At 38.9% G+C, this 16092-nt stretch overlaps 1 protein-coding gene across 1 annotated transcript in view; it reads left to right on the top strand.

Moving 5' to 3' along the window:
• The window catches only part of LOC128360544 (calmodulin regulator protein PCP4-like), a 32941-nt gene extending 18023 nt beyond the window's left edge, over positions 1-14918 (top strand). Inside the window, exons 2-3 of the mRNA XM_053320989.1 lie at positions 1433-1484; positions 14166-14918. Of these exons, the coding sequence (XP_053176964.1) occupies positions 1433-1484; positions 14166-14296 (183 nt within the window). The 3' untranslated portion in view covers positions 14297-14918. The remainder of the gene's footprint in view (positions 1-1432; positions 1485-14165) is intronic.
• The last annotated feature ends 1174 nt before the right edge of the window (positions 14919-16092 follow it).

Below are 16092 nucleotides of genomic sequence, written 5' to 3'. Positions count from 1 at the left end.
GTCCACCTGCTACTACATGAATGCTATGTGATTAATAAGAGGCTTATGATGTAACTTCTCGCTACATTTCCTCTGTGCTTCCTTACCTCAACCCATCCTTGCTCATTTTCTTTCTTCTCCTTTTTTTTATCATGCCCTATGATATCCCTCCTCTTGCTCTGCTGCATATTAAAAGCAGGACTATAATATGGTTCTAAGAATAGCTTTACCTAATCGGCTCGTTGTGATGTAGTGTCACTCCTGTTCTCCTCTTTAACACAATATCTGCTATACTATTTTCAAGTCATCTTTGAAAGAAATCGCTAAATATTTCAAAAAATATGGGTTACAAAAAGTAATTGACACCAAATGCAAAATCTGTGCTAGCTGTGATGTTCAGAGAATCAACAGATGTCTCATTATGAGGTGAAACTCGTCAAGCTGTTATTTTTAAGTGTACATCAACAAATTCACACGTCATATCAGAAGAAATGGGGAGCAACACACATAAACACACCAGCTCCGTGTGTTGTTTCTCTGGAGAACACTGCCTCTATTTGCAGCTTAATAAGAGGAAAGCGAGTGAGCAAAAATAAATGGATGTAGGATAATGATAGTTCACTTATGATAAATGTTTTTGCATTAGTGTATAAAGCAATGATTATGTTACATCAGCTAAGAAGTCACATTGTTTTCCTTCAGTAGATTGTTGGTTTGTTTGTTGGTGAATTTCTCATTTACATCCATTGGTATGACCATTTTTAACACCTCTGAATCCTGTAATGTGCTAGTGAATTTAAATGAGGGGGAAGTAGCAACTGTAGTCTGTGATTATTACCATACATGCACATATATTCTTTTGCTACTTGATTTTTGTGAAGATCTTGTTCCATTTCAAGTCCTTATTTGAAGTTGAAATGGTGGCCAGATCTTAAATTAAAAAGCTTAAATCAAAATCCAAGAAAATCAGGTCATATTTCCTATAAAAAAAGGCACATGATGATAGGAAAACTAAGCTGCTTTGACCTCTATAGTGTCACAGTGCAAAGTATGGTTCGCCTCAGGTTTTGTGTCACTCATGGTCATATTGTATGCATTATGTCTGTAGGTACTTTTTTAACTGTCACAGCAAGCATGGTCTCTTCTGTTCAGCTCGTTTGGTCACAACAAGAGGACCCCACTGGCTAAAATACTGCACAGTGGAGACTTTGTAGAGCGTGCTAGCAGATTAGGTGGTGGCTCAGCCCCCAGTAGATGTCAGAATAATCATGAGGACAAGACTTAATTAGTAAAGGGCACAGAGCAGTTGCATGTAAAGTCAGCTTGCATGGGTATGATAACAGGATCGTGGGAAGTGGTCCACTGTTTTGTGGATTTCAGCTGGAAGAAAATTAACTTTGTAAAAAAGTGGGGGAAAAAATTCACCTTTTTTGTATTGTAATTTGTGTTGCAGAGACAAGGATCTGGAGCAGCTGCTGGCAACAACAAGACATCTGGAGGACAAGGTAAAAGAAACTGAAAATCTGTTTGCATGAGGTGCATGATGATTTACTTTCAAGTCAGCAATGTTATGTTAGAGACAATTATCAAAAAAGAAACCCAAAATGAAAAAGGAATTGGGAAAAGCATTCACACAATTATTCATTTAAAAAAAAGAAGACTGGAAAACTGATGAAGCAAATAGAGGGTGAGAGGGTAAGTGGACCAGAGTTTACAGTACATGAGCTTTAAAAGGCATGATTGACAGTAACAGAGTCTGAAGGACAGCTGCCATCGGAGGCTTACAAACACACAAAGACACACACACACGCACACAAACACACACACAAATACACACACACTCATGCACAGTACCTCACCCCAGGGCTTTGCGTCAGATCCCATCTCTGTCTCTCAATAGTTCAGTGTGTCATGTCATTGTTAACATGACATGGAGATCATTTCATAACAAGAATTTGAATTAGTTAATTTGCCATTTTGGTCGGTTTCTACATCTCTGTCATATGTCATGCCCTCAAATCATGACAGTGTTTGCATGAGCACATGAGTTGTGCCATTTATTTTAAGTTTGTCCAAAATAAAAAATACAGCTTACTGAGTGGGAATCTTCCATGATGGTAAGTCAACATTGCTAATAACATTCACAGGGTATGTTTTCTTGGCCAGGCTTACTTTCAGCTTGAATTTTCTGACTCAGCTGGGTAAAATAATAGAGACCAGGAGACAAAACTGAGATGACCATTAGCTTGTGTAAATCCAAGTCTCTGATGATTGCCTCCCTGAACAGAGACAGATTGACTGTATCCGTTAAGTCCTGGGGGAAATAAACCTTGGCTCCATGCACCAAGTGCATTACAAATCATGTTTATTGTTGAGCTTTCTGTCATTAAACCTATCACAGCTCAGCAAATAAAGGCCTCAACAAGAAAACTAATATCTTCCTTGCTTTCACCCCGTCTAAATCATGGCAGTGATTTGGTGTTTCGCCCTGACTCAGCATCACATCACTGTTGGAGATGGAACCAAGAAGAGTGATGGAAAGATATTTTATAAAACAGTCATCAGTGTACTGTGCACTTCATTCAATAAATGCATGGATAATTGCTTCATGCAAAGTTTAACTAGTCAGTGCGAGCATGAAATTGTATCTTTGACTAACTTGCAGATTTTTCATTGATCAGAAACTAACTTTAACATCAAATGTCATAAATTTACGATATGTTTACATATCGATGTAAAAAGATTTAATTTTACAGTGATTTTGGTGGACAATGGTGTAGCATCACTCTTTATTTCCACAAAGAGTCACTTTTAATGATACTGACAGAATGCACTTTCCCATTTCTCAGAAACTGAGCTTTTGCTGACATACACATCACTCTAATCAAATTAGTTGCTTTCATTGTCAAACATTTTATATTTTATTGTGTATTTTGTACAGTTCATTTTTAAGTGTGTAGCCTATTGATAGGCCATCATTGATATATGTAGCAGACTGTCACTCCAACTTCTTATGGTGTATCCAGTGCTGTTCCTATAGCAGCTATCTTTGAGCTAACTTAGCATATAAAAATCAACGTTGGAGGGAGGGAGTACTGTAAGAAAAAGCTGTCTGAAATTGACTGTTCAGCCTAGTAAATAAATTATTTTACCCATTTAAAGCATTTTTTCTTAAATATTTACTCCTCTACCCCATATCATCTTCCACAAGCAAAAGATCATGTCCTGTCAACATCAGCGCAAAGTAAAACCACACTTTACTGCTTTACGGCCAGCCACAACTACTTATTAGACACATTCTAATTAAACTCTCAATCTGAAGAGGTAAAAAAACAGAATTACAAAAATAATAAAAATGGGGGATAACGATATATCAGTCTAAAAGATCTTAAACAATCTCATCATCTTGTTTCATTTTCTAGTAACTGGAGGAATCTTTAGACCAGGTCCTGGCTGCCACTGAGCCTGTTTGAAAAAAATAAATCGCTCTATTAAACAGTGTCACTGTGTCCCTGCTCAGTAACATTATTCACAAACAGCAATTAAATGGGACCCAGATTACCTCAAGCAGTCAGCTGCAGTGAAATACTGTGTTGCAGGAGACTTATTTTTCAATGCCTGTAGGATTCAGATCTACCTTTCCATTCACTTAATAAGAGAAAGTGAAGGAAAATACACAAGCTGCAGTACTCTCACACACAAACACACACACACACGCAAAAGGGAGTCCTTGGTTGTCTGACCTTGACAATGAATTTGATGCTTGGAAAAAGTGCTTTACCCATGTTTCTGAAGCATGTCTCTCAATAAAGAGACACATTGGTGGAGCTTCTAGAGTGGGCGAGGAGCGAGTGACACTGCTATTGACTTGCGCCCACTCTGCAATACCCCTAGCACACAGCAGAGCACAGTCTTTAGAGACAACCGCTCACTGGCCCAAGGACAGCCACAGAGAAAAAGCGAGATAGTCATATCCACTGGAGGCAGGACTCATTGTGAACTGTATGTGCATCTGGGACAGAGCTCAATGATGCAGTAGCTGTTTGTAATGGGAGGGATTGGAGGATGGAAATATTTATTGCAAAGATAACTGTGCAAAACTGAATATTTATCGAGTGGATGCAGTTGAATCAAACTTTTTTCCGCCCTGCAGCATCATGTTTATCTCAAGACACACAATACAAACCATGCTGGAGACGTTCTGAATCTGGGGGCAGGCTGTGCTGGTGTGATTATGTTTATTCTTGATGATTAAAGAAAGAAAAAAAGCAAGAAATAAAGAAAACAAGCTGCTCTCTGTATTCAAATTTCATAATTTTCATGATGTTCCTGGCCAGCTGTTAAGAAGGTAATGAAACATGGGAATACAATCACACATCTTCTAAAATTCATGGTATACAGCAAAATTAACATGAGAGTCGAGACTATACAGCACACATCCATTAATCAAACAGCACAATACAGAGTAGTTAGCAACATACAATTTTCTAGGAAAGGAATGGAAAATATTTGATAGACAAAACAGTTAACCTGAAGACAGTAAAGAAATGCGACTAGTATTCTAATGTTAACATGTTTGGGTGTTAACAAGTCACATTGCTTTAAATGTTATATTAAAAGCCTTCCTGCAGATTTCTCAGATTAAAAGCCTGACAGGTTTGGGATTATACACGTTGATTTGCTGGATGTGTTGTTGTATTTTACTAACCCTAACTTAACTTAACACACTTCACTTCACTTAAATGTTTTGAGAAATTACAGAATTTGTAAATTGATGGCAAAAATGTCAAATGTATGTCAAATGATTTTACCACATATTGTACTTTTTTACAGTCTAGAAACTACCTCAAAATTGTACTTAAATACAGTACATACATTTGTGTTTTTTGTTATTTTCCACCACTGACTGAAGCACCTTCACAAGCTCTGTCCACTGCATCTAAAAAGCCTGTTAGTCATCTTTTGTGACATTGGATGACATGGTTGGAGTCCAGATGTTGTGTATTTGGGCCATATGCTCCATATGTTCACTGAACTTATGAGTCCAGCACACATAGACTGTCCCGGTCACTGCAACAGCTGTGGCAGTACAGGCTTACGACAGCTTAACATCATACTGTACAAACAAACCACACTAACGGAAACATTGAAGGATAGCATTTTGGTAATCCTTTGGTATTATACTATCATACAGGGGGAAAAATTATCTGCTTATTTGTCTAGGACATTGCAGAACTGTTCCATTTCTTTATGTAAACGTTACCCTTGCAGAGTATTGTCAAATGAGACCCATTACGCTCATTTCCAGCTCTATATTTTAATTCTGTGATTCCACTAGCTTTGCATGATTTAGAGTTGAAAAACTCCTTATTTATCTTATAATAGCCCTTTATGCAGCCCCTTTATTCAGCCACTGCAGATCAGTTAGAAATAATGCCGGGAGTAATAGTCCAAGCAGAAACAGCCACAGTGATGATGTATTTTGATGAAGAGCTGCAGACATCCAGCACACCTCCAACACGTAAACAACTTCTTTTACTTTGCTCTGCTGTGTAATAGAAAAACACTCAGTGTGCCAGCTTGACTCCAGTCATGGCTCAGTGTGACTATACCCCCAAAATAATGAATAAACAACCTAAAGTAGTGAAGAGGAGCAATTAATTTATATCTTGTGCATGGAGCAGATTACCATTTGAAGAAATGTATCACAAACCAATCAGTTTGGGCTGAAAGTAGAAAAAACAGTTGGAAACCGCGTGTTTTCAGAGCAGTCGGTGCTTTTTGCTCACAGGAATTACTTCTATATATATTTACCTCATTATTTGACAGTTTTGCTAACATTGTAACATTATTTATATGACTGAAAATAAGCATAATATGTCCCCTTTAAATAACAATGTGAAATCTGCTTTGCCAACAGCACCTCCCCCCTTGCTAATTTCAAATAGGCTCACCTTAGAGATCAAAGTCATCCTTTTTATAATTAGCTGGCAACGAGCACTCAAAGTGAAGATGACCCATTTACTGCACACTTTTTAATTAGCTATACTGTACTCAATTATAGCCATGATGAATTCATCTTGTTCTGTAAGATACTGTTAGTAAATGCACACTGTTTTCACTCAGAACCACACATTTCCTCAGCAGGTCTTTGAACATCCCACATAACACATATCTGTTTTGTTTTTCTTTTCTTTTTTCTTCAAGTGTGCCATGACATCCAAGTAGGTTATACAGACCCTTCCTCCCCAAAGCAAAATAAAAGTTGACACACACTAAAAAACCAGGCACACAGTACCAATCAATAGAGAGCTGGTCCTTCATGTGTATTTGCGTATTGATCGCTTTGGTCTCTCTCAGGCTTTCAAGGCCTTAGGGGTCGTTGATATTTTCTTGACTTTCACAAACTGACTCACTGGTTCATTTGCACACACACAGAGAAACAAACACACACACACATGTTCCTACCCACTTAATATGCACATGCATTCTACTCACATACCATAGACAAAGGTTGCATGTGTGCTTGCTTAAACATTCACAATATTCTTCAGTTTTGAAGGGTAACAGCCTCTTTCCTCTAGAAAAATGTGTATCAAATGTGTAAGGCAAACAATAGCATACACAATAAGTTTGTTCCTTTTTGTATTCAAAACAGAAAATTGCCGCACACACATACAGTACAGGTCAGTCCATTCACTGATGTATACTGTAGGATGCATGTTTTGTCCTTTTTGTATGGAGATTTATTTTCAGAGTTGAGCATTTCAAGTCATATAATGCGAGTCACGTATTTCATGCCAGAATCCACTTACCTTTATTGTTTACTTTCACTGTCATTCACTTTCACGTTTTTAACATGACAGTCATTTTGAAATGTGGCTGAAATACTTTTTTTTAAATAATCTTGTTAACAAGGTAACATTGTTAGCTTGCAAACTTCTCAGGAGGCTTCTTCCGTTGGATCTGTCTAATTTGAAACACGATTGCAGTGTATTTGCAGATAAGCACAAGACTTGCAGAAAATAAATACAGTGTAATGGATCTCAGTTTTATCATAATATGATAAAAACAACTAAGGCTACAGATGAAGGCTGTGATAATTATTTTCACTATTATTTTGTAATCACAGTTTTCTTAATTTTCTTCTGCAATCAAAACTCAATATTAAATATTTAGGAAATTAAATGTCAAACGTGACAAATGTGCATCACAAATTTTGAGGTGGGTCACTTCATCTGACAAAAAACCAAAAGGTATTCAAATATATCCATTCATGATGACGTCAGACTTAATAAACTGAGAAAAGTATCACATTTGCATATTTTCAACCACAAAATATTTCATACTTTTACTTAATAAATAACTTGAATGATTGTCAAACTTGAAGCAACATTTTGGGTTATATTATTGAAACACATTGCTGGGTAAATGTGCTGTTATAATAGCAATCCACCAATGTGACAGCGCTCCTTGATATTAAAGGGAATGGGAGATGACACTGATTGGTTTACTGCGTGTTACACCCAAAACACACCTATGATTAATGAGGGGACTTAAGTCCATCCCTTTTAGACTATGCGCCTGGCGCAGTGACAATTTTTCCGCTGTTAAAATAGCAAAAGTGGATTTGGATACGCCTCAAAGCCACTTGCACCACGCGCTTCACGCCATGCGCTATAGATCGTTAAAATAGGGCCCATAATGTTTTAAAGTTAAATTTCTACATTTTTTACATTCATCCATTTCTTGCAGGTGTACCTCAGCAATAGCCAAGGGGCCACTGAGTGGTCCAGTGTTTCACTGTCACCATAGATTTATGCCTTATTTCTGCATTTCCAACAACTAAAACTGTTATTTTTTAAAGAAAGATCATGGACCAAACACAATATTTCAAGAAATGCCTTGACTTATTTTTGTGTCTCCAAAGCAAAGTTGCTGTTTTATTCATATTAAGGTGAAGATGTGTCTCAGTTACGAGTACATCACACACTGCAGTGTCTTAATCCCAAATGCTGCAGATGTCCCAATACTGTGTAAAACATGACTTACATAAAACTGACTTTCACTCTGCTTTCCACAATTAGTCTATCTTGTCTCAAGGTCTAAAAGTCCTTCTTTAATGTTTCTCGTCCTCCTCCACTTCCACAAATCCTTTTAATGGTTCAACTGGTATTAAGCAGTGAAATCAATAAGACATCCCAGCTTTCACTGGGCTTCAGAACAGCTTTTAAAAGACAGCCATGGACCCATTGCATCTAAACTGTGGATAAAGTAGGCAACATGTAAGAAAATCATGTCTGAAGAAAATAAATTCCCTTGGGTCTCAGACCTTGTGGCATGAAGACTTTGTTCTCAGCAGACACTACAACACAAAACAACAGCATAAATGCATTCATTTCTATCCTCTTCACTGAATGCAAAGGCAAGAATGGTCCAAAATGGCATTTTGACAGCACCATTAGGTGAAGACAGGAACACTGAAAATGCTGCCAGAGGTAATAGATTTGATTATCTGTGCGTGTGTGCGTGTGTGCGTGTGTGTGTGTAGGAAGAGATGAATCCTTTAACTGAGGAAAATGATATGTCATTGTCACATTCAGGCACTGCCTCCTGTCTTATAAAAATTGATGAAAATCTTGTCTCGGGCCTCAAAAGCTTTATCAAAATGATGATATGGTTCTTTTCCACAAACACGTCTGATTCCTCTGAAATATTGAATGAGTTTGCGATGATTGCAAAAAGATGCACAGGGCGTACATAATTAAGGACTGAACTAAATATGCTGACAATCTTACTGATTCACCAACATAAAGTAAAACAACTGTTTTCAAAGTTGCTAAAAGATAGGTTCACAATTTTCCAGGTTTGTCCAACAGTCAGGGGCCCAATGAACACTGACATATTTTCTTGCAGTAGTAATTCCTCCTGTCCATACTGGCCATAAGATCCCTTCACAATGTACAGACAGTGTAAGTGATGGGAGGTATATAATCCACAAGCCTCCTTCTATGCAGAAACATATTTAAAAGTTTATTTGAAGCTAATATTTGAAGCAAATGAGACACATCAAGTAGATATCTTTTAACATAACAGCGTTTTTAGTGCCAAACTCCTTCTTTTTGTTACTGTACTTTCACCACAACTGAGCAGGGAAACACTGTCCATTGAGACACAAAGAGGGAATATTTTGTTAAAACTGTGCAAGATATCAACTTTATTTATCCAACTCAGATGGCTGAGCCCTCGTATTGTCTTCAAATCAACTTTTAATTAGAGCTTTACTCAAAACGAGGACATTTACATTGAAAGTGCAAAATGAACAGATCTTTTAATTGTCAGTACAAATGGGATGAATGACCACAGTGAACAAAACCTGTTTTAATGTTCATATGTGCACCTGACTACTGTTTTAAGACAGACTTGAAAAATTGTGAACGTACATATTCTTTTATTATGACTGTGCTTTTGGATGAAAGCCAAATAGATGCCAAAAAAACAAATTTTCATTCAACTTGTGTTTTAGAAATGAAAAGTTAATATATGCTGCAGGGGTAAACTGAAAGAAGAAAACTGCATTAGAAAATGAAAGAATATTTAGGAATAAAGTATATAAAGTTGTAAAAAGGAACCCTTTTTAAATGATGCTGCTAAAACGTACTGTTAGTTCAGGCAGAGCACTGAGATCACATTTTCATTAGCTGGTTTGCTTCAGCAGTTTCATTCATGCACAATCACAAGTTCATTTACAGTTGTTAGGCTTATAATCCAACACTTATCCAACACTACTATGCTGCTCATACATCCAAACCTGCCTCAGCTCTTTCCACCGCCCCAACCTCTGCCATAAGTCCTGTATTAATGTATCATTGAGACTTAGAAGATGCAGAATCAGCAGCTAGGATTTTTAAAGGATCATCACCCTAGCAGTAGTCAGTTCCAGCCTCTATACGGTCACACACACACATCCCTGTATATACGGAAAAACAACACATCTCCTCTGTCAGACCATCAGGATGATAAACTATGTCCAAAGTCTCTGAGCGTGCACAATTAAAAAAATTATTTGGTTCATATTTTTGTCTCAAAATATTACATTTTTTTTAGAGAAAAACATTTAGACATAACATTTTACATTTTTTGAATACTGACAATGCATACCCTTACATTTCAATACTTTTATTACATATATTTGTGCTTTTATGTCTTGGAAAGTGTGTCTTTTATTTATTTATTTTCTAATCCATATTTTTCACACTCATTCTAATTATTGTGAATGTACAGTGTCATTTTAGCATGTCTCTAGAGTAGTGATTCCCAAACCCTTGTAGGCGACAGCACCCGTTCACGGAAGCCCACAAAGTTTTCCATCCCTATTTTTCACTGCACATATTGAAAATATGTCACAAATAAATATTTGAATATTGGATCTCAACCGTTTGCTACACTCAATAGTCATAATACTGTTTCAAGCCCCTGAAGGCAACTCCAGATGCCTTCAGTCTTCACTCTGACAACCCAGACATCTTTTTTTATTTTAATTTTAAATGTCATCAGCTTGTACTACAAAGATTATGAACATGTCTGGTGTTGACATGGTGGAGGCACAGATCAATAGCTAATGCTGCAGGGATAAAAACAGCAGGCATTAGAGTGGCGGAAAATTCAATATCAATTAATGCAGGATTCAAAGCTCGGCTTGACACAGCAGTTAGTGTTTTCTCCTTGAACAGCGAGGGAGAGGTACTCGCACTCAGCCCCAAGGGAACCCAAGGATTAGCTGCATAGTCAATACATGAGTCACCATTCTGCTTTCGGTACTCCTCTCTCTCTCCCCAATCTGCCCTCCTCTCCCTCACTGTCTGTCATACATGTTTTTCTAGAGTAGGCTCTGCTGATCACACTGGAACAGATCAATCAGTTGCAGGAGGGTTGTACGGCATGCTGAGCTTTGTACAGAAACTATTAGTAGCTGTGAAAAATAAACATGTACTATTGTTTGGATCACACTCCTCAACCTCCCTGGTAAGGTCTACTCGGGGGTACTCGAGAGGAGGGTCCGTCGGATAGTCGAACCTCGGATTCAGGAGGAGCAATGTGGTTTCCGTCCGGGTTGTGGAACTGTGAACCAGCTCTACACCCTCTGCAGGATCCTTGAGGGTGAATGGGAGTTTGCCCAACCAGTCCACATAGTTTTTGTGGATCTGGAGAAGGCATTCGATCATGTCCCTCGGGGAGTCCTCTGGGGGGTTCTCTGGGAGTATGGGGTATTGGACCCCCTGATACGGGCCGTCCGTTCCCTGTACGACCGGTGTCAGAGCTTGGTCCGCATTGCCGGTAGTAAGTCGGACTCGTTTCCAGTGGGGGTTGGACTCCGCCAGGGCTGCCCTTTGTCACTGATCCTGTTCATAACTTTTATGGACAGGATTTCTAGGCGCAGCCAGGGTGTGGAGGGGGTCCGGTTTGGTGACCTCAGGATTGGGTCACTGCTTTTTGCAGATGATGCGGTCCTGTTGGCTTCATCAGACCATGACCTCCAACTCTCATTGTGGCTGGGATGAGAATCAGAACCTCCCAATCTGAGTCCATGGTCTTACCAGTCGATCTTCTTTCCTACTCTCACCTATGGTCATGAGCTTTGGGTAGTGACCAAAAGAATAAGATGGCGGGTGCAAGCGGCTGAAAGCGGCATTAGAGATAGGGTGAGAAGCTCTGTCATCCGGAAGGAGCTCAGAGTAGACCCGCTGCTCCTCTGCGTCGAGAGGAGCCAGATGAGGTGGCTCGGGCATCTAGTCAGGATGCCTCCCGGACGCCTCCCTGGTGAGGTGTTCAGGGCACGTCCCACCGGTAGGAGACCCCGGGGAAGACCCAGGACATGCTGGAGAGACTATGTCTCTCAGCTGGTCTGGGAACGCTTCGGGATTCCCCTGGAAGAGCTGGACGAAGTGGCTGGGGAGAGGGGAGTCTGGGCTTCCCTGCTTAGGCTGCTGCCCCCGCGACCCAACGGTGGATGGATGGATGGATGGATGGATATTGTTTGGATTTAAACTTATTATTTAGCAGTGGTGGCAAGTATCTAAGTACATTTACTCAAGTGCTGTACTTAAATACAATTTCGAGGTACTTGTTAAATATTTCAATTTTGTGCTACTTTATATCTTACTACATTTCAGTGGGAGATATTGTACTTTCTACTCCACTACATTTCTTTGACAGCGTTAATTACTTTTCTGATGAAGATTTGACACAATAGACAATATAACAAGCTTGATGAAGATGATAGCAGTGATTTCCAACCTGTTTGGATATTGAACATCTTACAAAAAGCAGTGTGTAGTCAGGGTCACTAATACTTTTGTATTGTTTCTTAAATAGGATTTTTTTCATGCAGAACTTTTACTTGTAATGGGTATTTTTACATTGTTAATTTTACTTAAATAAAGCATCTGAATACTTCTTCCACTACTGTATTGACTTACTGTTTCAGTTGGTTAATGTGGATTGATGTGTGATATGAAAACCTTAATTCTACATCACAGAAACAGTACAACGTCATTCTTCCTGATTGTAATTCTTGGCGGCATAAGCTGTCTCTGACAGATGTTTGAGCCACAGTGAAACCAGCTTGAGCAAATATTAACTTGACATGGCCTCTCTTGAATATCCCTGCTTCATTATAACGACAGCTTGTGTTGCTCCCCTTTCAGCTACATGTTCCTTTACTTCAAAGAATAATTAAAAGCAGATGACACATTTTAATCAATAAAAAATGTACACCCCTCACCCTAACAACACCATGACTGATTGGTTTGTTTCACTTGGTCCTTCACTCATACAATTACTGTTTTTTCATGTATGTATTGTAACGAAGTACAGTTCATGTTTTACAATCATTCACTTCCTTAGGGTTTGACAACAGTCATTTAACAACATAGGTGATCCAGTTGTGACACAAAGAAATACCTTATATTTGCTCCAAAGGTAAATTCTTTTGTTTAACAGAGTAGATATTATTCTATACTTTAACTTACACACTCTTCAGGACTTAATTGACCAGAAGATAAATACTGTTTCCTAATGCTTGCAGAATCCAACTGGTATTGTTTTTTATTGGGATTACACACATGTCTTCATGTCCGGGTCAATGTTGGCTAAGCTCCAGAGAGGATTTAAAACTGGAGTCCAATTTATTCTGTGACCTTTGACCCAGGAAACAACTGCTCAGGGCTCTGCTCCACTATTATAATGTGGGATTTATGAGGGATGCTAGTGGACGTTTTACTGCTTCACACCACATTACGTTAGTGTCTTCCAATCCCGAAAAATGAAACACTGGGGGTTTGCAGTTGATTTCAAGATTAGTTAGATTAGAGGTTAGTTTTCTGAAAGTAGCAGTAAATGAGCGCTTGCATTTGTGAAATCAGAATTAGTATAATTTAAGACCCCTATTATATTATGTTGTACTACTTGACATCCCCTCCCGTCTATACCAGCACTTTCTCCATGTATCATTGTTGCCCCATTCTTAAGATCCACTCAGTCTTTAGTGGAGGTTTTTGGGGGTCCTCACTGCCCGGGTGCTGCGGCGGACATCCTACGAGCCTCCCCAAAATGCAGTCAGCAATAGAAGAACTATGCTCATCAATTGTTTTCTTAATAAATCGTTCAAGCGCATCATGTTGTGGGTGTGGTCCTTGGTAGTGAAGAGGAGCGTATTAAGTATATTTTCAGGAGCAGGACCACACCACAACTGCCCTGCCTCCAGCCCTTCCTATAAATACCACCTAGATTTCTCCTCCCTGTCCGCTCTTGTATTCTGCACCCCTCCCCCCACCCCATTTTTCTTTTCCCTTTTCTTCCTCTTCTTCATAAGGTCCTGAGGGCGTCCTCACTGCCCGGGCGCTGCGGCGGACGCAGTCAGCAACAGAAGAACTATGCTCATCAACTGTTTTCTTAATAAATCGTTCAAGCGCATCATGTTGTGGGTGTGGTCCTTGCTAATGAAACACTACTTCAACTTGCTTCACAGGCCTGCCATGCCTTAATACCGTAATGCTAAAATATGATGGTACATGGGATTGATTGGGGAGGGGTTTAATGAACAATTCACCTGACTTGGCTATGTGAATATCTACAGTCTTTGCACACTGCTGTGAGTCACATCCAACATTTTCTTTTCCATCCAGATGAGTCCAAGGCAGATGTTCCCGAGGACTTCGACATCGACATGGAGAACCCAGAGACTGAGAAGGCAGCCGTCGCCATCCAGTCCCAGTTCAGGAAGTTCCAGAAGAAGAAGCGTGTCGAGAAGTCCTAGTGAGCACCATGTTACTCTGCCACTGTGTGTAGAGATGGCAGGCAGAAGCGTCGGCACAGTGACGATGGTGTGACATTTGCATGTAAATAAATTCATACCTGTTGGAACTCCAGGGGTGGTGAGGGGGTGTGGGGGAGAGAGAATGCAATAGCCTGTTAATCATATGACATGTCTGTGAATTTTCATTATGTATCCTATTATTATAATTACTATCATTGTTATTATTATTTGACTACTATATCAATACATGAGTAACTGAAGGAGTTATAAACATATGGTTTCTGTCCTGCCATATTTGTCCCATATATCATGAAGTCTAGTTGGTGTTTGTGTTAGAATATGTTTTTGTACAGCCTCATAGAGTTACACCTACCATTCCTTTCTGTACTGCTCAGGACTATGTTTCCAACAAAAAACAAAAACAAAAAACAAAAAAAACCACATACCTGTATTTTGTGAGTAGATGGAGCAAAAGTGATGTTAGATTGAAGATTGTTTTTAGGAAACTTAGCCTATATCCCATCCTAACAGATTATTTCACCCAGAGGCATTTGTCTTACCTGCATGGTACTATGAAGCTGTGTATCAATGTACATTGAATAAATAAAGACTCTGTGTGGAACATGTGTACAGTGCATGTAAATACCAACATTTCACAAATACCTGTAGCAGTATGTCTGATATATTGAAATAATATGGACTCTGCAGTGATAGCAGTGGGAGGATTGATGTATCCTTAAAGTTATAAATAGAAACCACTTCAGATTGAGCTTGACTGAATATTTTCCCTTCTCTTGATAACCTTCTACATGTAGAGCTGGGCTGACTGACTCCCACTGATTCCCACTGAGCTCTTCTCAGCAATCTTCTCAGCACCCAATGATATAAATATGCTAAAAATGATATAGTATATTTTAGTTGAAGCTCAATTTAGGTTGACATTTTATTGTGGAAGACTTTCTGTTTTTGATAGAAGTTTGTGTTTTAAAATCTGAAATTGAGGGAGCATTGGCATTTACCTGACCAGCTGCCACTCCATTCTATATTTTACTTTCTTTCAGCTGTGTGGCTATGACTGAGCAGCCAAGATCTCAGCTGCAAACAGCATTCATGCATGGGCCGTACTCCTGTTAAAGATGATCACAGAACAGTACAGAGCCTCCTTCCATCATTACACAGTACAGTATCAGTACAGTCTCATTAGTCTGCATATGAGATTGGAAAGAAAACTGTTACAGTCTGAGGGTAAAAAAAGGGTAAAAAACAGAGACAAATTAGTTCTGTTCTGATCAGTAGAGTTAGATTTCCTACAAATCTAGAAAAAAAAGACTAACAAAGGCATCCGCTTTGCATCACAAATGTAACTGCGGAGTGACCTTTCTAATAACAAAGAGGCTTTTCAGGTTTGCATAATGTATCATTCTTAACATAAATTACTCTCAAACAATAATATAAACTGTACCTAACTCTAATTAAGAAAGCTTTACAGGAAACTGAAGAGTTTAATGATGTCAAGAGTTTAAACTGTTAAGGTTAAGAAGAAGCTGCACAGATTCTCTTAAAATCAGGATCATGACATCACAGAGGGGTCAGTCACTGAGCTGTATTACTGTATATCTAGATCAGTAAAGACCTCTGCATCCCAGGGAATTGATCCTAACAGCAGATCAGCTTTGTAAACCCTGCATGTGAGGATTAAACTGGTGCCTACTTCCTTGTTGATACTTCCTGATGATTTAAACAGAAAGATTCAGAAATGTTTTAGCACTTATTTATAACAGCTACAGTATATATAA

The sequence above is a fragment of the Scomber japonicus genome, chromosome 6, assembly GCF_027409825.1.
Source record: "Scomber japonicus isolate fScoJap1 chromosome 6, fScoJap1.pri, whole genome shotgun sequence".
Classification (NCBI taxonomy): domain Eukaryota; kingdom Metazoa; phylum Chordata; class Actinopteri; order Scombriformes; family Scombridae; genus Scomber; species Scomber japonicus.
Note: the sequence above shows the minus strand (reverse complement) of the source record. Positions and strands in the feature narration are given on the sequence as shown.